The following is a 27,108-nucleotide window of genomic DNA, read 5'->3' as shown; positions in this document are numbered from 1 at the left end:
CGCGTCGCCACAGTTGCACGTAAAAGGCCTTCGTCATTCTGCCATAAGTGCTGGTGGCTAAATAAACCTTAACAGGCAGATACCTGGGTGGCGCGACTCTGTTGCTGCTAGCTTTTCACTGGGAGGAAGGGACCCGAATTTCCCAGCGATGGGACATTAAAGTACAGCAGTCCCTCTCATGAACGGACACCCTTGGGCCATAGCAAAACTGTCCGTACATTGCAGATGTCCGGTCACGGGAGGGGTGACCACACCACCCCCTCCCCCATACACTCACACAGAGACACACAAACAACAGGATTTAGTCTATGCTAATCACTTCTTGTGGCTACTAAACAATAACAATAAACTCCTTATACTTCTTTAAACATTCTGTAAAAATGATTTGTATGAAAAGTGTTGAAAAGAAGAGATAAAATAAATCCTCAAGGCAGTGAACACACTCACCATGCACTGATATACGAAAGCAACCACACAAACACAGCACAGAGGAGCGTGTGCAGATGCTTTGCAAGAATAAGCTTCAAAACCAGTTTGAATAAATAGCAGCAGATAGAGCTGCATGTCATAATCATGTAATTTATTTTCTTCTTGTCTGGCTTTATTGACTGCATGCCGATCATGTGGCATGGCAGTGACTTTTCATTCTTCAGTCGGAAATACACTGTACATAACACAGCTCCCACTCTCCCTCACTAATGCCTACCCCAAGCTGTGACAACTGATGCTTGGAAATTGTGTGGAAGAGTACACCTTTCTATTTCTCTCCAATGCTCTTCCTGCTGACATGCAGTGACACCGGACACCCCACAGAGTTTGGCCAGCTACCCCTCCACCCCCCCCCCCCACTTCCCTCTCTCTCACTCCCTCCAGCCATGTACTGTTTTGGGCTGTGGCCAGAGAGGCCAGCTGCACTATTCACTCAGAGCAAAACCAACCAGTTGACTGTGTCATAACTTTTGACAAAGCAAGACAACTGAAGGGTTCACAGATTAGGCAACCGACTCACTGGTCAAGGCTGAGGGGAAACAAGAGTATCTTGTCAATGAAAGAGGTTACACACAGACACACGATGCTGAGAACTGTGGCCGGTTCTTCACTCTCTTTCGCTCAGGACCTTCATCGACTGTGGTTTCTGTGTGGTTTCTGTTGTTTACGCAACAGACAAGAATAAAGAGCACAGTGCAGTTTCATGTTGGCATCTTCGCATGTTCTCCACTCCTGACCAAAACTACCCCCCCCCCCCCCCTCTTCTGATGGGTACACGTGCACTCAAGTTATCAGTGACTGTCATTACGCCATTGCGGCTGTGATCTTTGTACCAAGAGCCGGACTGCTCTGTTATCGATTTTGTTGTGGTGAAAATTTGACGATGGTCTGTCCGTACATTGGAGGTATGACCTGCTGTTGGGACCGAAAATGAGTGTCCGCGTCCACATTTTGCAGGTGTCCGTTTAAGGGGGGGCAAATATAGAAGGAAAACACTCTGTGCCGAGCAAATGTGTCCGTACATGTCAGGTGTCCGCTCACGCCGGGGGCCGTATATTGCAGGGACTGCTGTAATGAAAATGAAAAAAAAAGATATCTTTCAATTTGATGAGCATTCTATATAATGTCAGAACTGAGGAAGAGAAATGATTATTTCATGGTAATCATGGCTCCGAAAACATTATAACCAGCAGATTTTTCACATTTCACTCTTGGAAACCTGTGAACTTCTGCCATGATATCAAAGTTCTTAAAGGACCCCAACAGGCTATTTTTGGTGTCAAAAACGCGTTTATTTGCGTTTTGGCGTGACTTAGGTTAACCAGACATATGCATGCCGTAGGAAATTGTTTTCTCACCTTCCCTCACAGGGTTTAGTTTATTTCGGAATCGTTTAGGCCATAATCCGACGAATTTCGTGGCTGAAGCAAAGCGTTTTCGCGTTCCGATCTGGCGGCCATTGTATCTCGAACGTCCGCGAGAGTATGGAAGTGGTGAATTCTGGGTAAAATTTTCGATGACGTCAGAAGCCGTATTCATAGAAGCAACTTTAGCTGCTGAACCTTACAGTTTTGAGCCTTGGAGTTAAAATCAAGGGTCTGCGCGCCAAGGGCTATGGGATTTTTCTTCCTTTTCTTCGCTGGGAAATTTGGGTCGCTTCCTTCGAGTGAAAAGCTAGAAACAACAGAGTCGCGCTACCCGAAAGTCAGTGAATCTATTAGATTTTTTTCTCTCCATTTCTTTATTGTCCCATCACATTCCACAACTTGGACACATACCAAAACTTGGACACATGATATGACGATATTACCACGTCTTTGACACATACTACAACTTGGTCACATACCACAACTTGGACACATACCACATCTTGAACACATACCACAACTTGGACACAGACCACATCTTATACGCATACCACAACTTGGACACATACCACATCTTGGACACATACCACATCTTGGACACATTCCACATCTTGGACACATACCACATCTTGAACACATTCCACATCTTGGACACATACCACAACTTGGACACATATACCACAACTTGGACACATACCACATCTTGAACACATTCCACATCTTGGACACATACCACAACTTGGACACATATACCACAACTTGGACACATACCACATCTTGAACACATTCCACATCTTGGACATATACCACAACATTGCACATATTGGACACATACCACAACTTGGACACATACCACAACTTGGACACATTCCACAACTTGGAAATTTCCACAACTTGGACCACAAGCGCGACTCTGTTGCTGCTAACTTTTCACTGGGAGGAAGCGATCCGAATTCGCCAGCGATGAAGGAAAATAACGAAATGGAAAAAGAAAGAAAAACAAATCTAATGGATCCCTTGACTATGGGGTAGCGCGAATCTGTTGCTGCTAACTTTCCACTGGGAGGAAGCGATTCGAATTTCCCAGCGATGGGACAATAAGGCTGAATAGAGATTTTTTTTTTTTTTTTTACAAATCGCGGATTTAGGTTTGACGTAATTTGTACAATATTTTTAAATTTTTACAAACCACGGGTTAACAGCTCAGTTGGAGGTTTAATTGGTGCCAGTGTGTAGACATACAGGCTGGGGGAGTGGCTTAGGAGCGAGCAGATAGCTGTATCGTTATCAGCGTCTGTTATACTGGAGATCGTTCTTACAGCGGCGTTCGAGTTGAGACGGAAGTGTCCCACCTATTTGGTTGATAATCGGGGATTAATGTAGAATTGTATCCTCTTAGTCAGGTTTGAGGCACAAAGTGTACGAGGAAAAAACATTCTCTCTCAAGGGTAGAAGTAAAATGTCTGCCAGACTCAACAAATAGATTAGGCAGCCCATGATCACTGTTGTGATTGTAGTTGAAGTTCTATCGGATTTGTTGTTGGCTATGTTGTTGGAGACGTATAATTATGTTCTCGAATTTAAGTTGATGTTGTTGTTGTCGTCGTCGTAGATGAAATCAAGGTTGTAACGTGTCAAATCAATCGTGTTCCACCTACAGTTTATCAGTGTAAAGCTGTTGTTGTTGACATTGTAGTTGTTCTTGGTTTTCGAGTTGTTGTCAGTGTTATTGTCGTCGTTGTAGTTGTTACCCAGTCGGGTAGAAACAAATAAAAACTCAAGCCTGAGTCTTTTTTTTGCAACTCCGAACATTCGGCAGCAGCACACTCTCTCGGCATGATGTCGGGAGCACGCGCGCATCCACAGCTGCAGCAAAGACGCACACCGAGCGTTGCTACTTTCGCTTCTGGCTCCCCCTTGTGACGTCACAGCCAAGGGCTTGCCGCCGCGGGGAATTTGAAGTCTCGCGTAGCAGACGAATTTGGTCGCTTTTTGAGCATGCATTTTGTGTAAAATTAGATTGATGCAACACAAAACCTGAGATTTACTGATCGGTTTTTGCATCTGTAGATGCTTACCTGTATCATTAAATCAACCCCAACTGCTTTATCTGACCTTAAAAAGAGCCTGTTATGGTCCTTTAAACTCTTGCCGGTTGATCTCTATATAGCCAATTGAAGTGTACTAAGTTTTGCAAGGAATAGTCAATCTGTTTTTTTGTTTTTGTATTTTTGTTTTGTTACTTCAACGTAACCACGATTCACGAACATATCAAATGAAGTGAGAATCTGTGTTGTGCTGTGTTGCAGAGAGAGGGTGCAGGACCTGAGAAAACTGGAACGAGATTTCTATGTGGCAAAGATGCACGAAAATGAGGACAGGTAGATATGGAGAATCATGTGTGTGTGTGTGTGTGGTGTGGTGTTTGTCTGTGTATGGGTGTGCATGTGTGTGTGTGTGTGTGTCTGTCTGTGTGTGGGTGTGCATGTGTGTGTGTGTTTGTCTGTGTGTGGGTGTGCATGTGTGTGTGTGTTTGTCTGTGTGTGGGTGTGTTTGTCTGTGTGGGTGTGTTTGTCTGTGTGTGGGTGTGTTTGTCTGTGTGTGGGTGTGTTTGTCTGTGTGTGGGTGTGTTTGTCTGTGTGTGGGTGTGTTTGTGTGTGGGTGTGTTTGTGTGTGTGTGGGTGTGTTTGTCTGTGTGTGGGTGTGTCTGTCTGTGTGTGGGTGTGTCTGTCTGTGTGTGGGTGTGTCTGTCTGTGTGTGGGTGTGTCTGTCTGTGTGTGGGTGTGCATGTGTATGTTGTTGCCTTTATTTTCTTCTTCAACATGTTTTATTCAGGCAGTTTGTTTACATTTTGTCATGCAATGCACAGAACACAAGGATATTATGCATGTATATAAGACAAAAAAAGACATGTTCAGTACATGAAAGCAATTATTACAGATACTGGTCAACAAGTCTTTAGTCCACAAGAACTTGGGTAAACTCGTTTCAGATTAGGATGGAGAGTGGTTTTCAAAAGCCAGCTGTGTCTTTTCTTGCCAGTTGTTTGTGACAGTATCCAGTCAAATGTATGTTGTAGTAAATCATTCAATACATTTTATGTTGATGCTGAACAACACTTTTTTATTTTCTTATTGCAGGATGCAGTATCTGGACATAGAGATGGATGAAGTCAAGAACTGGATTAACAACAAGAACGAAGAACTCTCCATGCGCATCAGGTAAGGAGGTACATTCTTGGCCATTAGTAGGCATGACATAAGATTTGAGGAATTTTTTGTTTTATGGTACAGTAGAACCCTCTTTTTAAGACTTCAAAAAAATGAGAAAATCAGGTCTTAACCCCTTCACTGCCCACCCCGTACTAGGTACGTGGTCATTTTCGGTTTGTCGTACGCCCATAACCGTACCTAGTACGTGGGATTTGCGTCAGCAACATTTCAGGACATTTCTGAAAACTAAATGGGAGGTAACCACTGTCCAAGTACTTGTAGGGGTTCTAAACACAGTTCTTTCCCATAGACCGTTCGGATAAGTTAGTACCACGTGGTGAAAACTGTGTTAGAAATGTAGAACCGATCTATAGCATTCACAATGGCGGCCGAAAGTCGGACCTCAACTCGTAGACCTGTTTTCAAGCGATACAGTGTTCTGGAAGCTCTACAAGAAGTGATTTATGGATTACCACACAGAAGAATACTTTTATGGGCTGTAATGTGAGTACCTGATGTTTGACACCAGTTTTAACAGTGTTTTGTGTGGTTTTACGTGCTGCAATGTGTGTGTGTGTAAGTCCGGAAACTAATTTTTGACAAAAATGGTCATTATATCAATTTTTACTATAACAATCACAAACAATGTAAAGTCCAATGATCATGTCATCCTATAATAGCCAAGGGTATAAGCAAAACACATGCCAAAGATCTAAGAGATATCTCAATAAATGATCGAGCAGTGAACAGATTAGTGAACCTACCGAAGAAAGCGAAATTTTGCCCTGGCACACAGCAATACCAAAATGCTGTTATACTGTGGCAATGAAGGGGTTAAAAAGGAGGAAGTCTTAAAATGGAGGTACATTTGCAGATGTTATGAACTGAAACTCTGACAAATAAACATCTTAATTTGGGGGAAGTCTTAAATTATGGGGTCTGTTTGTTTGTTTGTTTGTTTGTTTGTTTGTTCGTTCATGGGCTGAAACTCCCACGGCTTTTACGTGTATGACCGTTTTTACCCCGCCATTTAGGCAGCCATACGCCGCTTTCGGAGGAAGCATGCTGGGTATTTTTGTGTTTCTATAACCCACCGAACTCTGACATGGATTACAGGATCTTTTTCGTTGCGCCCTTGGTCTTGTGCTTGCGTGTACACACGGGGGTGTTCGGACACCGAGGAGAGTCTGCACACAAAGTTGACTCTGAGAAATAAATCTCTCGCCGAACGTGGGGACGAACTCACGCTGACAGCGGCCAACTGGATACAAATCCAGCGCGCTACCGACTGAGCTACATCCCCGCCCAATTATGGGGTCTTACAAGGGAGGACCCATTGTATTGGATGCATTGCTCACTTTAAACTGGAGTGGTAGACCATGCTTGTGCTGAGAGGTATAATATTAAATTGGAATTTCAGACCATTTACCACTTACAGTCTAAAATTACTGAAAGTGAAATAAACTAGTCAGAACTACCGGTTCATAGATTCATTTGACAGACTTTCTTTTTTGCAACTATGGGGCTATAAATCTGTGTGTTGTTTGTTTATTTGATGGCCTACAGAAACAGCTTGATCGACCCGTTTTTGTGGGAGCCAGAATTTGTATTTGAACGTGGGTGTCCAATAGCTAGCACCATCACTGATGTCTCTTACATTGACAATTTTTTTTATAATACAGATCAAATCAAAGTGTGCCAGTCTTCTCTACTTGTCTGTCTTTTTGTTTTACAGCTGTTACAATGAAAGCCAGCTGCAGATGAAAGCACAGTTGAAAATAGAAAAAGGTAAGTATGTTTCAGAATGTCATGGTTGGAGGGGAGGCTTCAGGGAGGAAAACATTACAATATAATACACTAATACCTTATTTAACACTTTCTACCCCACCTATGTTGACCAAGTTTTTTTTGGCCGAGAGCAGCTGTGCTGCAGGCGGTCACTTAGAATTGTGGTAACTGTGTATCAACACGCTGGAATGCAGGCGTTAGATCGACGTTACAGTAAGCGACTGAAGCTAACAGTCTGAGCGGATATATCCGTACCTGGTCAGATAGAGCCATATGAGTGGGTGACAATGGGATAAGCAACTTTATCACACACAAACACATGCACACACACACACACATGCACACGCACACACACACACACACACATGTACAAAACAAACAAACAAACAAACATTGCTATCTATATGAAGATGGAGATGTGAAACAATTGTTGCACAGAAAGAATTCCATTTTAGAGACGTTTAATTTTTTTTATTAGTGAAAAACAGTTTACAGCATGCGCTTAAAAAAAAATTTTTTTGCTTCGGGGATGTTTCTTTATTTGTATTGATTTCTCCACAGTGGGAGTGCTTCATAATCTTTAACGTTATTGTTCTTTTTTAGCGGAGGAACAGCTCCACAGTTATTTGATCATGATGGATTTATGGAATGGATGTTTCATGCATTTGTTGATGCATTTACATATGTTTCATGCATCATGTATGCCTTAATCTGGCTCTCAAGCTTGTTGTTAAAGTTAATTGATTTACTTGCTTTCATTTATTCTGAACAGCCCAGCAAGCCCATGTAGTTAGGCGGAATGAAGTTTGCTTCAAGTACGCGAAATGGCGGCTGACAGAGAGAGATGGGCATTGTGGGATTGCCGAGACAGAGCTCAGAAACTTTGTGTGAGTGAACTTTACTTGACAGTTTTCACTTTTAGTTTGTTGAGATACAGACAAGACAGTCACATGCATGCTTGGAGGCAAGCACATTATAGGCATGCGTGCATGTATGTATACAGATACAGATACACACACAGATACACACACACATAGACACGCACATACAAACATGCACACACGCACACACACAATTGTCTCTCACCTATATCAATATCAATTTTCTCTCACCTATATCAATATCAATTTTTTCTCACCTATATCGATATTCATTTATTTTTTTCTCAACTGACGGACAGGTACACCAAGGCGAATCGTGACGACAACACCTGGACACATCAGCTGGAGCTGGGCTGGGTGAAGATGGAGAACCTGCTGAGTGACAACTTCTACCACAAGGTGCTGACGCCACGCGACCCACTGAGCCAGGACGGAGAAAACAGGCAGATGCTGCTTAGGATCTTCTGCAGTGAACACCCGCCAGGTGAGTGTGATTGGTACAGTAGAACCCCCCTTTTATGACCTCCAAAAATCTGAGAAATTTGGGTCTTAAGGGCAGACCGGGTAGGCAAAATGAGTTATTTTTGGTCTCATACTAACACCTTTTTGGGGTTGTTGCATTTTTCACACCTTTGAACATCCTGGAATGCATTCAATAATCTGCTTTTGTCATTTTAGACATGTATTCATGTAAATAAAACCATTTTCAAACCGATGTTTTGTTGTTTTTGTCTGTGTTTTATCAAAAAAATCGAAAAAATGGTCAACTTTGGATACTCCGTGCTGGTAAATGTGCGCACATGACATGACCCTTCGCTGTTCAAACTGTGTGGAAATTTCCGTTCTTCAAGATGACGTCATCACCGTTGGGGAATTTCCGTTGACATAGGCACAAAGAGAGAGAATCCGTTCCAACCGAAACCCCGGAATTAATATATGCAAATATATGTAGGTCAAAGGCATTTGGCGCAAGCGCAGTAGACAACTTATCAGTCCCCCGGTGTCAACAAATCCATGACGTTTTCACCGATTCAGCAGCATTTTTCAAAGTTTTGAGCTGCGGAGAACAACCCTAACATTGGAAATGTTCGACATAGTGGCAAGAAACATCAGAGAAAGATGAACTAGCAGCAGCGAACAGTAGAAGGAAGTAACAACACTCCGAAATGAACCAACATGATCGTATTTAAGCAGACGACATTCTAAGATTCTTGACTCGACGAGGTGGGTTTTGCTTCTTTCTCTTTTCGATCTTGTTTGTTTGACAACGTGATTTATTGCACATCGTTATGTTGTTGTTGTTGTAAGAATGTGTTAGGGTTTGCAGGTAAATGATAAACAGTTTGTGTCTGAAGTATTTTGCGGGTTTCTTGATCCAATTTACTGACCATGCCGCCGCCGCATCCCCCCCCCCTTCCTCCCTCCCTCGATCATCTCTGTCATATCGTCTTCACAACCCCTATTTTATTGTTCTTCGCTGGCCAGTCCTTGAGAGCTTACTATGGTGTAACATGTCATCAGTATTCTTTGTCTGGGGTCAAACTGAGAAGCAGCATCTGAGCGATGTACGACTGACACAGTTTCTGTTTCTGGTCATTGACCGTAGGAAAATAAGTACCCTACTAGAGAGCGTTCTCTAATTCTAAAGGATTGGTTTACACCAGCATGGCTGACCAACCTATCATTGACAGCAATATTGTTGTCAAATCTTTTCCATTAACTAAGGAATAAAAAAAATAGATCCAATTTACTTCACCAAAGAAAAAAAAAGAGTTAAACTAAAGGACTGGGGATGCAACTCATGAATCAAAAGCATAAAGATCACCTGCAAACAGTGCTAGGTTTAGGAAATCTGAAAATGTATACACACACACAGAACACACACACACACACACAAAACAGACAACAGACAAGAAACAAGCAAATACATAGCAAGTGTGATGAAATAAATTAATTTTAAAAGAAAAATATGAAAAGAAAGAAAGAAAGAAAGAAAATAATTCAGCTAGTTTCAGTATTAGTTCCTGTGTGTATGTGATTGTGTGGTTACTCAAATCCCATAGTAAACTTGACATGTACATTTTGTGATAGGGGCCAATTAATGAATGTCTTTTGTGTGTGTGTGTGTGTGTGTGTGTTCGTCAACCGACATATGTGGGTACGAGCCGCTGAGGTGGTTGTAAGAAAACCCGCCTGGTTCAGTGGTTGGGGGCTGATTGGGATTTCTGATTTACCAGCCTAGCCAAAAAGTTGAGGTACACCCCATGTAACATGGTCATTTGCAAAATAAAGTACAAGCACTTGTTGACGTTTATATTGAGTCTTAAAATTTGCAGCTTATTACAAACAAAAACCATGGACAGTTGTATCAAATATTAAATCAGTGTTTGTGTATTTATTAGGTTGGAGCAAGGGGAGAGCCAGTCCTCCTGTGGTGGCAGCGAGGAGAAAGATTGACCTGATGGAAAAGTTTGCTAAACCGGAACTACCCTCTTCCACAGCAGAAACATCAGCTTTGCCATCTTCTGACCAACCATAAGAAGATACAGATACTTTGCCATCTTCTGACCCATCACAAGCAGATATGGATACTGGTACTGTGCAACGTCACTCCGCTGACATGTGTTGGGCTTTTGTCAACATTGATCAGCTCAATCTATTGCTGAAAGGTCTATATCCTGTACTGAATGCTTGTCTGATAGCAGTCTGATTATGAAAGAAGGTGATGCATCAGCCCAAGGATTTGCACAGGCCCTGCATCTGGAGTGCATATGAGTGTCCATTCAAGTCTGCAGTTGTTTACTCTTCTCCCGGTGTTTGCAACGCTTCGGGTGGTAAAGTTGCATTTTAAATAATCCGCGTATGACCATGTTGGTACATGGAAAGGGACATTCAGCTTTACAGAAATTTGCTGCAGTGTTAGGATTGAGCACAGAAATACTGTAATTAAAATGTTGCAACTTTTGAATGGCTTGATAGCTTTGTTCCATTTGTGTATATATAATTATGTAATGTTGTTGATGATTTCTGAAGCATCATTTCTATGCAATGGAATAAGAAATCAGTGCATCCGTTGGGTTTTTATGAGTCTGACAGTTTGGTTCTGATCAATATTTTCATATCAGCACAAACACAGATAATTGACTTTTTTAATGTTTTCATATGATTTTTTTTTAAATCAAAAAAATCTGATAATTTGATTATCAAATCATTTCCCCTTCATAGTTAAAGTGTTATTCTGGTTAAAAAAAAACACCCCATTAATTCAAGCTCTACTGTGGTACTAGTTTACCGGGGTACTAGTGAGACTCTTTTACATGCTGTTTTCTCTACATGTAATTTGAGACAAAATGTGGTAATTAAAATGTTGTAACTTTTGAATGGCAAGATGGATTTGTTCCAATTTTGTATATGTTGTTTATGATTTGTGAAGCACCATTTCTGTGCATGGAATAAGAATACAGTGGATTCCTTGTGTTTTTATGAGTCCGACAGTTTCGTTTTGATTCATATCTGCACTAACATAGATGAGTTTTCAAATGATTTTTTAAAAAAAGTCTGGATAATTTGATCGTCAAATCATTTCCCCATCATTGTAAAGTGGTTATTCTTATAAAAACATATCAATTCAGGCTGCACTGTGCTACTAGTTTGAGGTACTGGTTGGAATCTTTCAAATGCTGTTTTCTCTGAATGTAATTTTCAGACAAACATCTGTAATTAAAATGTTGCAACTTTTGAATGGCTTGATGGATTTGTTTCATTTTTGTTTATGTTGTTTATGATTTGTAAAGCGTCAGTTTTGTGTATGGAATAAGAGTTAAGTGCATTGGTTGGGTTTTTATGAGTCTGACAGTTTGGTTCTGATTCACGTTTTCATATCGGTACAAACAAAGATGGCTGTTTTCATATGATGTATATAAAAAAAATCCTGATAATTTGATTGTCAAATCCTTTTCCCTACATAGTAAAGTGGTCATTCTGATAAAAACATATGAATTCAGGGTGCACTGTGCTACTGGTTTTTTTATGTACTGGTTCAAATCTTTAAAATGCTGTTTTCTCTGAATGTAATTTTCAGACAAAACGCTACAATTAAAATGTTGCAACTTTTGAAAGGCTTGATGGATTTGTTCAGTTTTTGTATATGTTGTTTATGAGTTGTACAGCATCAGTTCTGTGTATGGAATAAGAGTTCAGTGCATTGGTTGGGTTTTTATGAGTCTGACAGTTAGGATTTCATGTATTTTTCTTATCAGAACTGAACCGGTAACTGAAAATGCTAAATTAAAATAATATATTGCTTAGAAATGCTTTTCGATACACAGAATTATTAAACACACACATATTGCTGCAAAGAAGAAAAATTGGATCAAAACATGCACTGGTTCACAAACTGCAACATTTTAAAATAAGCACATTTTATAACGTTTTTCTCACATTTTGGTGAATAAAACCCCCAAAAATTGCTTTTCACTCAAAATTTAAAATGGTTTCCCTTAATTAGGTTATTCTGCTTGCAAAAATCAAACAAGCAGCAAGCTGTTTCCAAAATAAAAAAAAAAAGTGCTTGCCTACCCTGTCCCCCCTTAAAAGGGTCTTAAAATGGGGGTAAATTTACAGAGGTTATGAACAGAAAGTCTGGGAAAACAAGGTCTTTAAAGGGGGGAAGACTTGAATTGAGGGGTCTTAAAAGGGGGGTTCCACTGTATTACAATGGTATATTGAAATCCCCCTTTTATGCCCCCCCCCCCCCCCCCCCATTTAAGACTTCCTCCATTTTAAGACCAGATTTTTGAAGGTTGTTAGGTTGTTCCACTACACCTGTGATGTGGGGTCGGTATGATGAGGGAATCATGTCCACAGTCTTGAGTGTTGACTTTTGTCGCTGTCTTTGTGTGAATTTTTAGGTGTACAAGAATGGATGTAGTCCCAGGCATGAGATTTTTTGGCCAATTTGCAGACTTTCGATATTTCCAAAGCTCCAGAGATTATTTTTGCAATCCCAAGATAGCAGAATTTTGAAGAATTCTTTTTCCGGGAACATGTTTTCAGACCTTTTTTTCCTCCAATTTTATGATTTCATGCCTGATCGAGTCTACATGTACCTATGGACTGTCAAATATTTGTAATTCTATTCCCCTACTGAATGGAAATGAGAGTAAAGTGATCATGCTCAGGTATGTATTTTATACAGTAATCAATCATTTGATGTGTCGACCGAAAATGAAATCAAAGTGATTAAAGTTTCTTCTTCTTGCAGTGGGCGGGATACCAGTGAAGGAGCACTTTGAGATCAACGTGGCCCCCATTCAGATCCAGATGACCTACCAGCTCTACAAGGCCGTCATGCAGTTCTTTTTCCCGGACAAGAACATTGAAATGGATGATGGTAAGCATGGATATTCTTTGTCTTGGAGCATGAGAACTAGGATCTTCTGTCTGTGAGCATGAAAACTGGGATATTCTTTGTCTTGGAGCATGAGAACTAGGATCTTCTGTCTGTGAGCATAAGAACTAGGATATTCTGTCTGAGAATGAGAACTAGGATATTCTTTGTCTTTGAGCATGAGAACTAGGATATTCTTTGTCTTTGAGCATGAGAACTAGGATATTCTTTGTCTTCAAGCGTAAGAACTAAAATATTCTTTGTCTTTGAGCATAAGAACAAGGATATTCTTTGTCTTTGAGCATGAGAACTAGGATATTCTTTGTCTTTGAGCATGAGAACTAGGATATTCTTTGTCTTTGAGCATGAGAACTAGGATATTCTTTGTCTTTGAGCATGAGAACTAGGATATTCTTTGTCTTTGAGCATAAGAACTAGGATATTCTTTGTCTTTGAGCATAAGAACTAGGATATTCTTTGTCTTTTAGCATGAGAACTAGGATATTCTTTGTCTTTGCACATGAGAACTAGGATACTAGATCTATCTTTGAGCATAAGAACAAGGATATTCTTTGTCTTTGAGCATGAAAACTAGAATATTCTTTGTCTTTGAGCATATGAACTAGAATATTCTTTGTCTGTGAGCATGAGAACTAGGATATTCTTTGTCTTTGAGCATGAGAACTAGGATATTCTTTGTCTTTGAGCATGAGAACTAGGATATTCTTTGTCTTTGAGCATGAGAACTAGGATATTCTTTGTCTTTGAGCATGAGAACAAGGACATTCTTTGTCTTTGCACATGAGAACTAGGATATTAGATCTATCTTCGAGCACAAGAACAAGGATATTCTTTGTCTTTGAGCATGAGAACTAGAATATTCTTTGTCTTTGAGCATAAGAACTAGAATATTCTTTGTCTTTGAGCATAAGAACTAGGATATTCTTTGTCTTTGAGCATAAGAACTAGAATATTCTTTGTCTTTGAGCATAAGAACTAGAATATTCTTTGTCTGTGAGCATAAGAACTAGAATATTCTTTGTCTGTGAGCATAAGAATTATGATATTCTTTGTCTTTGAGCATAAGAACTAGGATATTCTTTGTCTTTGAGCATAAGAACTAGGACATTCTTTGTCTTTGAGCATAATGTCTTTGAGCATAAGAACTAGGATATTCTTTGTCTTCGAGCATAAGAACTAGGATATTATTTGTCTTTGAGCATAAGAACAAGGATATTCTTTGTCTTTGAGCATGAGAACTAGAATATTCTTTGTCTTTGAGCATAAGAACTAGAATATTCTTTGTCTTTGAGCATAAGAACTAGGATATTCTTTGTCTTTGAGCATAAGAACTAGGATATTCTTTGTCTTTTAGCATGAGAACTAGGACATTCTTTGTCTTTGAGCATAAGAACTAGAATATTCTTTGTCTTTGAGCATAAGAACTAGGACATTCTTTGTCTTTGCACATGAGAACTAGGATATTCTTTGTCTTTGAGCATAAGAACTATGATATTCTTTGTCTTTGAGCATAAGAACTGGGACATTCTTTGTCTTGAGCATAATGTCTTTGAGCATAAGAACAAGGATATTCTTTGTCTTTGAGCATAAGAACTAGAATATTCTTTGTCTTTGAGCATAAGAACTAGAATATTCTTTGTCTGTGAGCATAAGAACTAGAATATTCTTTGTCTTTGCACATGAGAACTAGGATACTAGATCTATCTTTGAGCATGAGAACTAGGATACTCTATCTTTGAGCATAAGAACTAGAATATTCTTTGTCTTTGAGCATAAGAACTAGAATATTCTTTGTCTGTGAGCATAAGAACTATGATATTCTTTGTCTTTGAGCATAAGAACTATGATATTCTTTGTCTTTGAGCATAAGAACTAGGATACTAGATCTATCTTTGAGCATGAGAACTAGGATACTCTTTGTCTTTGAGCATAAGAACTAGGACATTCTTTGTCTTTGCACATGAGAACTAGGATATTCTTTGTCTTTGAGCATAAGAACTATGATATTCTTTGTCTTTGAGCATAAGAACTGGGACATTCTTTGTCTTTGAGCATGAGAACTAGGATACTCTATCTTTGAGCATAAGAACTGGGATATTCTTTGTCTGTGCTCTGTTACACCATGGAATGTATGGTGTGGTACAGTGGAACCCCTCTTATGAGACCACCTAGCTCCCCCCCCCCCCCCACACACACACAAATCAGATCTAAAAAGGAGAGAGTCTTGAAATGGAAGTAGCTTTACAGACATAATTGACAGACATTTAGAAAAAAAAAGCATTTTAAAAGGAGGGCGGTCTTAAAATAAGGGATCTTGAAAAGCAAGTCCCATTATAATGGTTCCTGTCTATGCCTGCACAGCGTTTATGCTACAGGTGTTCATGTGGTTTTCAGATGAATACCTGGAAGGAGGGAAGAAGAAAGACAAGAGGAGCAGCAAGAAGGAGAAAGAGAAGGAGAAGGAGTTTCAAAGTCTTTCGTCTCTGAGGAAAATCCAGTCTTTCAGCAGTGCTGATGAAATTCACAAAATGAGAGTAAGTGTCTGTCCGTTGCTTCTGCCTCCCCTTGCCTCTAACGCACACTTGCTTGACTGTGTATGTATACTTACAGACACACAGATACAGACAGACTGACCAACACCCACCCACACACACACACCCTTACGCACAGACACACAGAGATCCTCACACACACACACACACACACACACACACACACACACAGACATACATGCACACACGCACACATGCATGCATGCGCAAACACACAAACACATACCAACACACACACACACACACTCACACACACACACACACACACACACACACACACACACACACACACACACACACACACACACACACACAATTTTCTCTATATATAAACAATAACAGATTACTAATGAGAAGAAGATGGCATTGGTAAGAAGTCATGCTTGACGGTATTGGTGTAGTGAACAAGAAAACGAGAGAAATAGCTTTCCGGAAAACTAGCAAATTTGGACCATGCGCCAATACTGTTAATGTTTAGAATGGTTTGAAATGATGTATGACAGAGACTCAAGAGTAATGTCAACTTCTCTGTATTTTATATTTAACTTTGCTCAGATCCCTGATTTAAAAAAAACCAACAACTTCATAACTAGTAGAATAGTCATGTATGTGCAAACATGCATGTTAGTGTGTCTCTGTCTGTGTGTGTCTCTGTAACTGTTTGAAGAGGAGGGGAAGTGAATAATGAGAAGAGAGAGTTGATATTGTAGAGCATTATAATTTGTGTTCTTCTTCTTCAGGTACTTTGTGTCGTGTCGTATTTCACTATATTTGCACACCAGAGATTGTGATCTAAAATGTGTTCACTTTTCATGGCTATGTTACAGGAAAGAGCAGCAAAGAACAACACATTCCTGTATGTGAAGATACCAGAGGTGCAAGCCAGAGTCAGCTACAAGGTAAGCACTTTAAACCACACATGTCACTGATACAGCAGTACCTGTGATGTACAGACCTATCTTAGCAGAGGACACCTCCAAGTAATGGACAGCACCCGTTGTCTATGAACACATGTATTAATAAAAAAACGCTCGCGCTGGACCCGAGTACTCTTCAGACTGGCTCGCTCAATAAATATAAATGTTTGGAATGTCTGTGGTGTGAATGTTGGTTTCTGACCAGAAATGCAGATCTATCTCTGGCCGATTCATAGATTCAACCTACAAACTGCGACCTCATCTGTGATCAGATGGCCAAGCAATGCGTGAAATATTTTATTCTAAAGCCTTATGGCTCGTTTCGACAAGCATTAAACGGATTAAATTAACCACATGCAGTTTATTCTTCAGAAAAATGCACACAAAAAATGGGTTGGGTTCGGTGATTTGTACATAAACGTCTTCCTCGCGATAGATTCGCTTATTATTTTGTCTTATGAAGCCGTCATCAACACGAACACAATGATTGCAGAAGCAAACTCTGTACCTACACGACCGAGACACAAGACTGATTATTTCACAGCTGCAATGTGAATAGAGAACAAAGACGTTTTGGGTAAGCTTACTCACGTCAGGTCTTCACTGACAAGCTAGGAACAGACGGAAAATTCCGAACAAAAGTAAATGACGTCAAAGTCTCTTTCGCTTTGCGTGTAACTTTGTCATGACGTATTTTTGTGTGACGCGTTCGGCTGTTCTATCAGCTCAATGGCTGCGTGTTGCCCCGCCGGTGTGAACTCCTCCTACGGCCAAGTCGTTTTTGTGGTTTATTTCGCATTTAGGTCCCAGGTAACATTATGAAGTTTTAATACGATCAATCGGACCTATTATCAAGTTAGTGTATCAACTTTTGAACGAACTGCGCCCAGTAGTTTCCCAGCAATAAGCTGTTAAGTGGAGAAAGACACACACACAGACACACAATTAAAGTCTGCTGAGCCCAAGTACTAGCGTACTCGGGGATAAAAGCATTACTCTCATTTCTCTAGATTGAATCTCCTCAGAATTAGGTCTGCTATGAGTTACAGTCATTATATGCGTTTTTTGTTTTATTTAATTTAATTTAATTTAATTGTATTTTATTTTATTTTATTTTATTTATGTTATTTTATTCATTTTTAATTATTTATTTTTTTTATTTCATTTATTTGTATTTTATTTTATTCTATGTTTTTTCTTTGACTGCAGATTTGTGGATAGAGTAGCTCAAAGTGAATGTCAGAACTTGACTTGAATTGGCTTCAGTGACTGAAAGATCAGTGTGATCTACATCTGTAATACAACTAGAGGTGGGAGTTCCAGATTATGCAAATTCTAGCTGTATTCGGTCAAACTGTCTCACCTAATCAATGGCCATGACTACTCTGCAAATTAAGTGTTCTAGTAGTCTAGCACACACAAGTAACACGTTCTATGTGTGAAATAAAAACAAAACAGTGCAGACAACAAGAAGAAAAGAAGAGAAAATAGATGTGAGTTTGATGTTTTCAGGGAGAGAAGGAGAAGAACATTGAGGACGTCCACGACTTCAACTTTGTGCTGCCCACAGTGGAGTACCACAACTGTATCTGGACCTGGTTCGACTTCTTCATCGTCATGAAGAACGTGGCCAAGCGGGTTGTGCTCTCTCAGGTATTTTTTTCTTCTTCATCTTCATTCATGGGCTGAAACTCCCACGTTTCACTCAAATTTTGCACGGATGGATTTGTACGTGTATGATTGTTTTTACCCTGCCATTTCGGGGGTCTCTGGTATATATTCATGATTTTCATTTCTTCTGTCACTGTGCAAGTTGTACACGACATCAGCTGTTTCCTTTGTTTTTACATTATTGTTTTTCAAAGTATGACTTTACGTTAGAGATTGTGCGTACATTTGAAGGGTAGAACTTGCTGTCTGCATTTAATTTAATGAAATAATATCTGGGACATCTTTAAATTATTTATTGCTTTGGTTAAATACCAGGTTTCCTTGAAAGTGCTTGGATTTGGAGGGGTCATTTTTAAGTCATTCAAAGTCCTTAAAAACTCAAATATTGCTGACCGACTACAGACCAACCACCCGCAGTAGAGATTTGCAAGGTTTCATTATTTTAAAAACCGCAAGGCAAAAGTTAAACAGTAAGCTACAGTCCCTTCAATCATTGAAATCTGTGTGCAGGGAGACCAACAAAAGTGTACTTTTGATGCCCCTCACACTTGATCGTCATCTGGAAGTGTTGCATTGCCAACTTAAGAGAAAAGAGGGTGCTTGATTTTTTTCCTCAAAAGGTCTTGAGAGCCCATAAAAAACCCTTGAATTTTAGGAGAAAAAAACCTGTACGAACCCTGAAATACAAAATATTCTCAAGAACGTCAACCCATTGGTCTTTAACGTGGACAAGCAAGATACACAACAGACAACAACTGATGGTAAGCTGTACTGTGACACATCTTTCAATGGTTTTTGCTTCAAAATGGACGAAGCAAAAAAAAGAGGTTATTGTTGTTGTTGTTGTTGTTGTTGTTGTTGTTGTTGTTGTTGTTGTTGTTGTTGTTGTTGTTGTTGTTGTTGTTGTTGTTGTTGTTGTTGAGATGTCAATGTATGTGTACAGGCCATCAAGCAGAAGCTGCACATGAGGACACGGCTGACCGAGGAGCCGCTAGTCACTGACGTTCAGGAGGAGCAAGACAAAGCCAAGATGTTGCTGGGAGCCAAACTTCTGGTAGGTTGTGTGTTCTCTTCTGTTTTCTTGTGAGCAAAGATGTTCTACGGAGCCAAGTCAAACTTCTGGTAGGTTGTGCGTTCTCTTAAGTTGTGAGGAAAAATGTTCTTGGGAGCCTTTGTTCTATGGTCGCAGCTTCTCGATATGTTGTTCCGGATACACAGGATTATTACTGGATCAATTACTAATTTATTACCTCGCCGGCATTTTGTAAGCAAGCCTCAAGAACTTCAGATAAGTTCTTTATCTGTTTCATAAGTGTCTGTCTGTGTGTCTACTTCAAACACCTTTGGGTCGACGTACTAGTAAATGTATGGTTTTGTTTTGTCAATAATAAACGCTCTAATTACCTACCATTCTTGGTTTAAAAAAAATTCTTTTACAAAATGAATTTGCTATTGTTCTGTGTTGCAGGCTGGCCAAGACAAGCCGTCCAAGAAAGGTTTCTTCTCAAAGTCACACAAGTCTTGAAAAAGGGGTTCTGGTGCAAGGCTGTCCCTTCAGAGAATTCCAGTATGTCAGCTGTGCCAAATAACTCAACTTCTTACTGGTGCTGTTTTGTAAAGGGTTGATGATTATCGCAAGACCATTATACTGAAACGATTAGTTGATAAAGGTGTTGCTGGAGACATCAAATATGGTAATAGATAATCATAAATGAGCCAATCACAACTTTAAACTCATGCCTCTCTGCATTTCAAGAATGATGTCGTTGTCAGTTAATGAATCAATAGCTGTTTATCCACAGTAGCTTGCGATAAATCACTCTTAACAAACAAAAAACTTCTTGCCTGCAACTTAGAAAGTGAGAAAATCAGGATAGGCAGTGCTAGATTCATATGGCTTGCGATAATTACATTACAGTCAACAAAAACTCATTGTCTATGACTTAGGAAGTGAGAAAAACAGAATAGCAGGGGCTAGCTTCATGGAGAAATGTAATCCTTCCGATTTCTGCATTTTTGAGATCTTAGCAGCAAGACGGCTGTCCTCATGATGCACAGGTCCATCATGCATCTTACCCCATGTCTTGTTTGTTTTTCAAAGACTTTTGAGGGTGACACTTTGTGATAACTTCCAGAGACTATCTCACACTGGTGCTGTTCTTCTCTGTGATTATTATTTGAATTTTTAGATTTTTGTGTGTTGTACGTTTCTTATAACAATCAAATCAACAGGAATTGTGAAACCATGTTGAAAATTGATTTGTTTTAAGATAAAAAAAATCTTTGTGGCATTTTTAGATTGTGTGTGTATTTGTTTTGAAGTTGTGAAACCATAATGTTTGTTACATTTTAACACTTTCTACCCCACCTATGTTGAACAAGTTTTTTTTTAACCGAGACCAGCTGTGCTGCAGCAGGTCACTCAGAATTGTAGAAACTGTGTAGTAACTGTGTATCAACACGCTGGAATGCAGGCGTTAGATGGACGTTACAGGAAGTGACTGAAGCTAACAGTCTGAGCGGATATATCAATACCTGGTCAGATATAGCCATATGAGTGGGTACGGATATATCCGTACCTGGGAGACAATGAGTTAATGAAGAAAACTCAGTGTTCTATTTATGGATTGCAGTGAATTAGATTGTATATTTTTATTTTGGCATTAAGAGAAAATTTTTGCCATTCTGTTTTCTGGAGAAGCTTTTTGGTAGTTTAATTCATAGGAAATGTAAAACTAGAGTGTTGTTTTGTTTTCTGTGGGACAATTCTTTTCTTTCACATTACTCGGATGCAATAGATACAATTGTCTGATCTATTTTGAAATTTTCAGTAATAGCAGGGGCGGACGAGGGGGGCCGTGTTTCTGGGGTTTCCGGACCCCCCCAGCCAAAAAATAAAAATATTTGTGTGTGTTTTTTGGGGTTGAGTTTCAATTTTTGGGGTATTAATCAGTGACAAAATCTGCTGCCTGAAACTGGTAATGATCATCCTCAGAATGCACCAGATTGCACCATTTTGCATCCTTTTTTTCAACATTTTCCGGGGGCCGGGGCATGCTCCCGGACTCCTCTAGCAAGCTAGGCGCTTTGCGCCGTCGGCTCGGCGCTTTGCGCCTTCACACCCATATCTTCACAATATACTTTTGGAAACCCCCCCCCATAAAATGAACTGATCCGCCCCTGAATAGGGTTTACAAAATGAAGAATTGGCATATCATTTTTTCACTGGCCTGCAGTCATAGATATATTGGCAAATTTTGATTTGTTTGGATTAGCTGATTTTATTCTGAAGATGAAGTTATGAGAGCAGTTATGAAATGGCATGGTAAGTGAGCCAAAACGAAGAAATGTACACATGTGGTGATTTTTTTTTATTCTGATGTATCTATGTGACAGAAATATGAATACTGCTGTATATTTGTGTATAGCACAGAATGCCTGCATTGTAAAATTCATTTCTGTTTAAAAATAGTAAAACCTGTGATTAAGGACCCTCAATTTATATTTTCACCGTCTGTTGGGACCTTGTTTTTTTGAACAAATTTGAATGGTTACTTAATCATGACAATAGAATTTTAATAGAAGGCAGGGGAAAGTTTCAACTTTTTTTTTAGATTAATTCCTGGTATGTGCAACTATTACTGTCTTTACAATGAGCAATCACTGGTGTAATACATTGGGTTGGTCTATTATCTCAATGAGTTACGTACCTTTTGTGTTTGTTTTTGTAAAGACAGAGATGCTTTGTGGTGCAATTATTGCTTTGCAATATTGTCTAGAAATTTGAAGATCACAAGCATCAAAGTGATTTTACTGGAATTAAATCAAATTTAGACATGCATTAATTATTGTGTCTGTGTGAACTTTCTATGTCTGTCTAAGAATCCTTTTACTCATTACCTCTATCTCTTTTTATTCTGATTACTTATCGATCTCAGGTACTGTATAACTGTCCAAGTAGATTTTGTAAAAAGCAAGTCTTTAAAAAAGCTGGGGCCTATATTATCCATGTGTATCTGAGTATCCAGTTGTAAGTTTTACTTGTCACTTCAGCATGGTAGGCCAGAGCTTGTTTTGTTTTACATGATGCTTTCAAAGAAATACTCGACTGCTCTTTAAATCTCAGCCATGTGACTGACAAGAGAAAGAAGACTGAACTACAATGTACAGGTACAATTCTATTACGTCCTTGTTTTACTCATTACGTCTGTCTCCGAATTGCTGGACAAAATTCTCTCTACAAGACACTCTTCTGTTGATGCTGTTATTGCAGTAGGGTGCCTCTGCCATGTTACATGTACAGTGGAGTCCAGCTATAACGAACCTGGGTATAACGAAATCCCTCTTTTAACAAACTGCCATTGATTTCCCGGCAGACAGCCTTCTATTTCTTACTTGTTACTTTCCGGCTACATCGAACCTTTTGAACTCATTTGCATAACGAACCCCTCTTTTAACAAACACGTTTTCATCGCCCCAGAGCCGTTTTGTCTCTAAAAGTCACAAGGCTACAACGAACTGATGTCAATAATTGTCTCCAAAGACAAAAATACACAAACACAAGTGCACATCGCGTGATGAGCGAACTCTGAACAAACTAACAGCGGGAGGTGCACGGAACAGATCGAACCAAAACCGAAAGTTGTGGTGACGTCATGACATTTTGCGATGTACGTCAGCGAAGCTCGTGCACATGTGGTCTGTCTTGCTAAAAACAATGGCTGACAAACATGGTTTCGAAATCTGGAACTGTTTTTTTGTTTTCTCCGATCCGTGACCGAGTGACGCGATATAGAACCACGCGTTCGTTTGAATCAATACTCTCCTCAGGCAGTGAAGTCTCCTAAATTGCTCAACACTGTGGACAGTCCGGAGTGCAGTTATGTCCCGTGAATGAGCGAGTCAAAGTTTTATCGTGAAAACTGATGCTTTTCATGCACCTCCCGCTGTTAGTTTGCCTCTCTCTATGGATTATATTATGAAGCTGTTGAAAACATGCAGAGATTGTACTCTCCAAGGAAAGATCGATGGGACGATCATTTGAAGGTGATTGGGAAAACTTGTCTTGAGGCCATTTAGGGTTGAAAACTCTACAGCGAATTACTGATATAACGAACTAAAATGTATCTCCCTTGAGATTCGTTGTACCCGGACTCCACTGTAGTGCTTGCAGGTACCTGGAATTATTTATACCAATCTTGTTTTGTCTTGTTTCAAATTTTTTGTTTTTTGTGTTGTAGCTAAGCTAAGGTTAAGATTGCTTCAGGGATTAAAAAAAGAGGTGTTTCTTATACTGAATATGTATACAGGATCAAGAAGATTCCAAAGGATTAGATCAGATACATTAACTTAAATATATTATGCCCTCAGAGTGGAACAATTTATCATGATAAGCGTGTTTGAAATCCCTGTATCAGTGTATTTAAATGATAGCATTTACGAGTTTGATTCTGTGAAGTAGTTGCAGGTTTATGACTGCTGATAAGATAATTGTGTGTGAGCCTATGAGAATAATCTCAGACAATGTGCTTGCCATGCAAAGACATTTTATTTTCTCTCCTTTTCTACTTGTGTTGTATCTGCAAAATGTGTAAGTTGAACAGTTGTATCTGCAAAATGTAAAAGTGGAACAGTGTATTAAATAAATATATTAGTACTAGAAGCTTTACTAATTATAAGATATGCTTATAGTTAGAGTGATTTGTTTTTGCTTATAATTTTTAGTCCTATTGCACCCTTTTTAACACAGTTCTATGTACGACTATGTAGAACCCTTTAGTGCTTTTGTGAACAAGAAACAATTAACAAGTGGCTCTATCCCATCACCCCCCCTTTCCCCGTCGCGATATAACCTTCGTGGTTGAAAACGACGTTAAACACCAAATAAAGAAAGAAAGAATGTATAACTCTCAGATGTTGCTGGGATTTATTTCAATCAGCAAATTTGCCTAAATGGCCGAACATATTTTTACAATTTTTTTATGTTTGAGGCAATTGGACATCCTAGACGTCTTCTTTTTCCCACTGGGCAAAAGTTCGGCAGATCGGCTGAAATGACGGCAAAGTCTAGGGTGGTTTGTGTAACTTATGGGTCACAGTGTTTAACAGTGTTGTGATCAGATGGTGCTGCACTTGCTTGCAGGTTTAGAGATTATCAAATTTACTTTGTTGCATGGATTTGTTTGTTATGTGAAGAGATTTAAAACCTTTTCTAGTCACATATGCTTCATGTTTTTTTGTACGTGTAACAACAAACTCCACTATTAATGCACATATTGCAGTCTGCATGCTTAAGCATCACATTTCAGTTTTGAAGGTATACCTGTCATGAGCGTGTTTCACTTTTTTCTTTTATTATTTTTCATGCGTTCAGAACAGTACTGTGTTACCTGAGATGTAAGGCCCCTCTGTTGAAAAGACACCTCCCATGAAAGGACACCTTTTGTTTTCCCTTTGCCTATTACCTTGACCAACATATACCTGTTATGCAAGGCTTACCTGCTTTGTTGGGACACTTTTTGCTGGTCCAAGGATGTCCTTTCATCGCAGGTACCACTGTACTTGTAGGTCATTGGTACATTTATGTGCATCAAACATATCATTGTGTAATTTTAATTTATTGGCATTACTTTCGCTCAGAGCCAAAGAGAGGTTGCTGAAGCTGCCGTGTGAACTTTAAAATCCCACAACACTGGTCAGAATGGACAGAAAAGTACACTTTTACATTGTCAGATGATGTAACCCTTCCGGTTTTTGACCTTGTTTTGTTGGATTGTTTTTTTTTCTATTTAAGGATTGTTTCATTGTTTTCAAATTGTTGATTGTCCTCTTTTGTGTTGTGTTTTAAACATTAAAGTTTATCCAAAAAAATAAAACAAAGTGTCAAATTGCCACCTTTCATCAATTTTTAGCCTACAGTATCAAACTTGCGCCTGGATGCCTGAGGAAACAGATGTGTGTGATTTGCTGTTTCATACGGGATGGCCAGTGCATTTCTAATTTCATTTTACCTCTCCTATATAAGTGTGCTGTCACTAACTGCATTCCATCTTGTGAATTCATGTTTCACTTGGATGATGGCCAAAGTCTTCGGATTTAATGGCCTGGAGTATTTTTGTGAAAATGTATGAACTCAGTCATGTGGTAAGCTAGGTTACATTTAGTTCAGTTTCATTTACTTTATTGTTCCTATGCTGGAAAATTCATGTTGCTTTCTCCCTGAGGAAGGAAGCTTCAACAGATTAGGCAATGATTTGTGAGGAAATAAGAGGTAGGAACTGACACTGACACATATGCTGTTATCTGTAACTCTCTACCACAGGTTTATATTTTCGAATACCCGAGGTGAAGCGTTTGTGATTGACAACCATTTCATTACAGTGTCACTTGCTATAACTTTCTCTTGGTGATAAAAAGGTTATACCTGACACAATTGCGATCAACTGGCCATTCATGACAACCAGCTCAGTGAGGCATTTTGACACAATCCCGGAATTATATATGCTCTTTACAGGTTCTTGCTTTGAAATGAGTGAAATTCATTTATTTATTTTGTAATAATGCAAATTCTGTGATATCTCTTAAACACGTTTCAGGTAAGACATGCAATTTGTTTAGTTAAAACGGGGGCTGGTTGAACTAGCTTGTCTAGAGCCTCAACATTTTACTCAAAGGGTTTGCAGTGAATGCTAATTAATGATATCACTTGGTATACCGGCTACATGTCTGCAAATGGTTCCTTTGCATTATGTAATTGTATATTTAATTGTGTACAAAATATTGAATTTAAAACCAATTTGATGAGCACAATAGTTGATTTTGTTGCTAATTAATGAGATTTTGTTGCTAATTAATGAGATTTTTTTGGTTTTAATGCATTTTTTTGTATCATCGAATTTGTGTATGAAAGCAGTGAATTTATTGAATAAATTAAATAAAACAAGGTTTATGCCTTGTTGCATCTTTTAAGATTGTTTAAATGTGTATATTTCAGTGTTCTATCAGAGAGAGAGGGACAGAGAGACGCAAGACGCAGATGGTTTATTTCATTAGGCCATTGCCCCTTGAACAGAAGAGTTGCATAAAATATTATTGCACTCAACATGTGCAACAAGGAAAACAATTCGTACACTAACATCCATACACTCTACACGACATTTAACGAAGAGGTCACTACTTCTCTTCATTTAAATGCTTTATACAAATACATTGGCATATTTCTAACAACATCCTCTTGTGGTGAGGCTAAAAGTAAACTAAGGCAAAAGAGGCTTGGGTTTTTATAATACTTAAGTGGAATACATTGTTCTTTATAATTATTCAAATACGGGCACACAAAAAAGAAAAGGACTTCATCTTCTTGCTCTTCCTTACAAAATGGACACATCGAATCATTATATCGATAGGCATGCACTTAATTCTAAACCTAGTCATATTACATTTTAAATGCCTATCCATATTTATCATAAACTGAGCAAAACAATTATTGCACCCATTTTCGTACCCCAACTAAAACATTCATTATATGCCATTAAGGGCCCTTCATTTGGCTATCTGGCACACTTTCAAATCAAAGATTTCTGTTATAGGTATCACGTGACCGCCGCCAAAGTAAGGGTACCCCCCAAATCGACCTGACAAAAACGTTAGGTACTAATTCAAAAATCGACAAAAATTCAGAATAGACGCACCTTGGCAATTTTTACATACGAGGAAAAAGCCAAATTAATTACCTATCCAGAACAGGTTGTTGGCTCACGTAAGTGTAGCCTATGCGATCGTAACTTTGTCTGTCTGTGCGTGCGTGCGTATGTGCGTGCGT

At 39.1% G+C, this 27,108-nt stretch overlaps 1 protein-coding gene across 2 annotated transcripts in view; it reads left to right on the top strand.

The window, feature by feature from the left end:
* The window catches only part of LOC138976007 (protein hobbit-like), a 138,413-nt gene extending 115,203 nt beyond the window's left edge, over positions 1-23,210 (top strand). For both annotated transcript variants that reach the window (XM_070348798.1, XM_070348797.1), the window contains 11 exons: positions 4,166-4,237; positions 4,997-5,077; positions 6,804-6,856; positions 7,629-7,743; positions 8,037-8,221; positions 13,001-13,129; positions 15,542-15,681; positions 16,527-16,598; positions 18,129-18,269; positions 19,231-19,341; positions 19,756-23,210. In XM_070348798.1, the coding sequence (XP_070204899.1) occupies positions 4,166-4,237; positions 4,997-5,077; positions 6,804-6,856; positions 7,629-7,743; positions 8,037-8,221; positions 13,001-13,129; positions 15,542-15,681; positions 16,527-16,598; positions 18,129-18,269; positions 19,231-19,341; positions 19,756-19,812 (1,156 nt within the window). In that variant the 3' untranslated portion in view covers positions 19,813-23,210. The remainder of the gene's footprint in view (positions 1-4,165; positions 4,238-4,996; positions 5,078-6,803; positions 6,857-7,628; positions 7,744-8,036; positions 8,222-13,000; positions 13,130-15,541; positions 15,682-16,526; positions 16,599-18,128; positions 18,270-19,230; positions 19,342-19,755) is intronic.
* Positions 23,211-27,108: the final 3,898 nt, after the last annotated feature.

The sequence above is a fragment of the Littorina saxatilis genome, linkage group LG9, assembly GCF_037325665.1.
Source record: "Littorina saxatilis isolate snail1 linkage group LG9, US_GU_Lsax_2.0, whole genome shotgun sequence".
Taxonomy (NCBI): domain Eukaryota; kingdom Metazoa; phylum Mollusca; class Gastropoda; order Littorinimorpha; family Littorinidae; genus Littorina; species Littorina saxatilis.
This window is presented reverse-complemented; position numbering and strand designations above follow the sequence as displayed.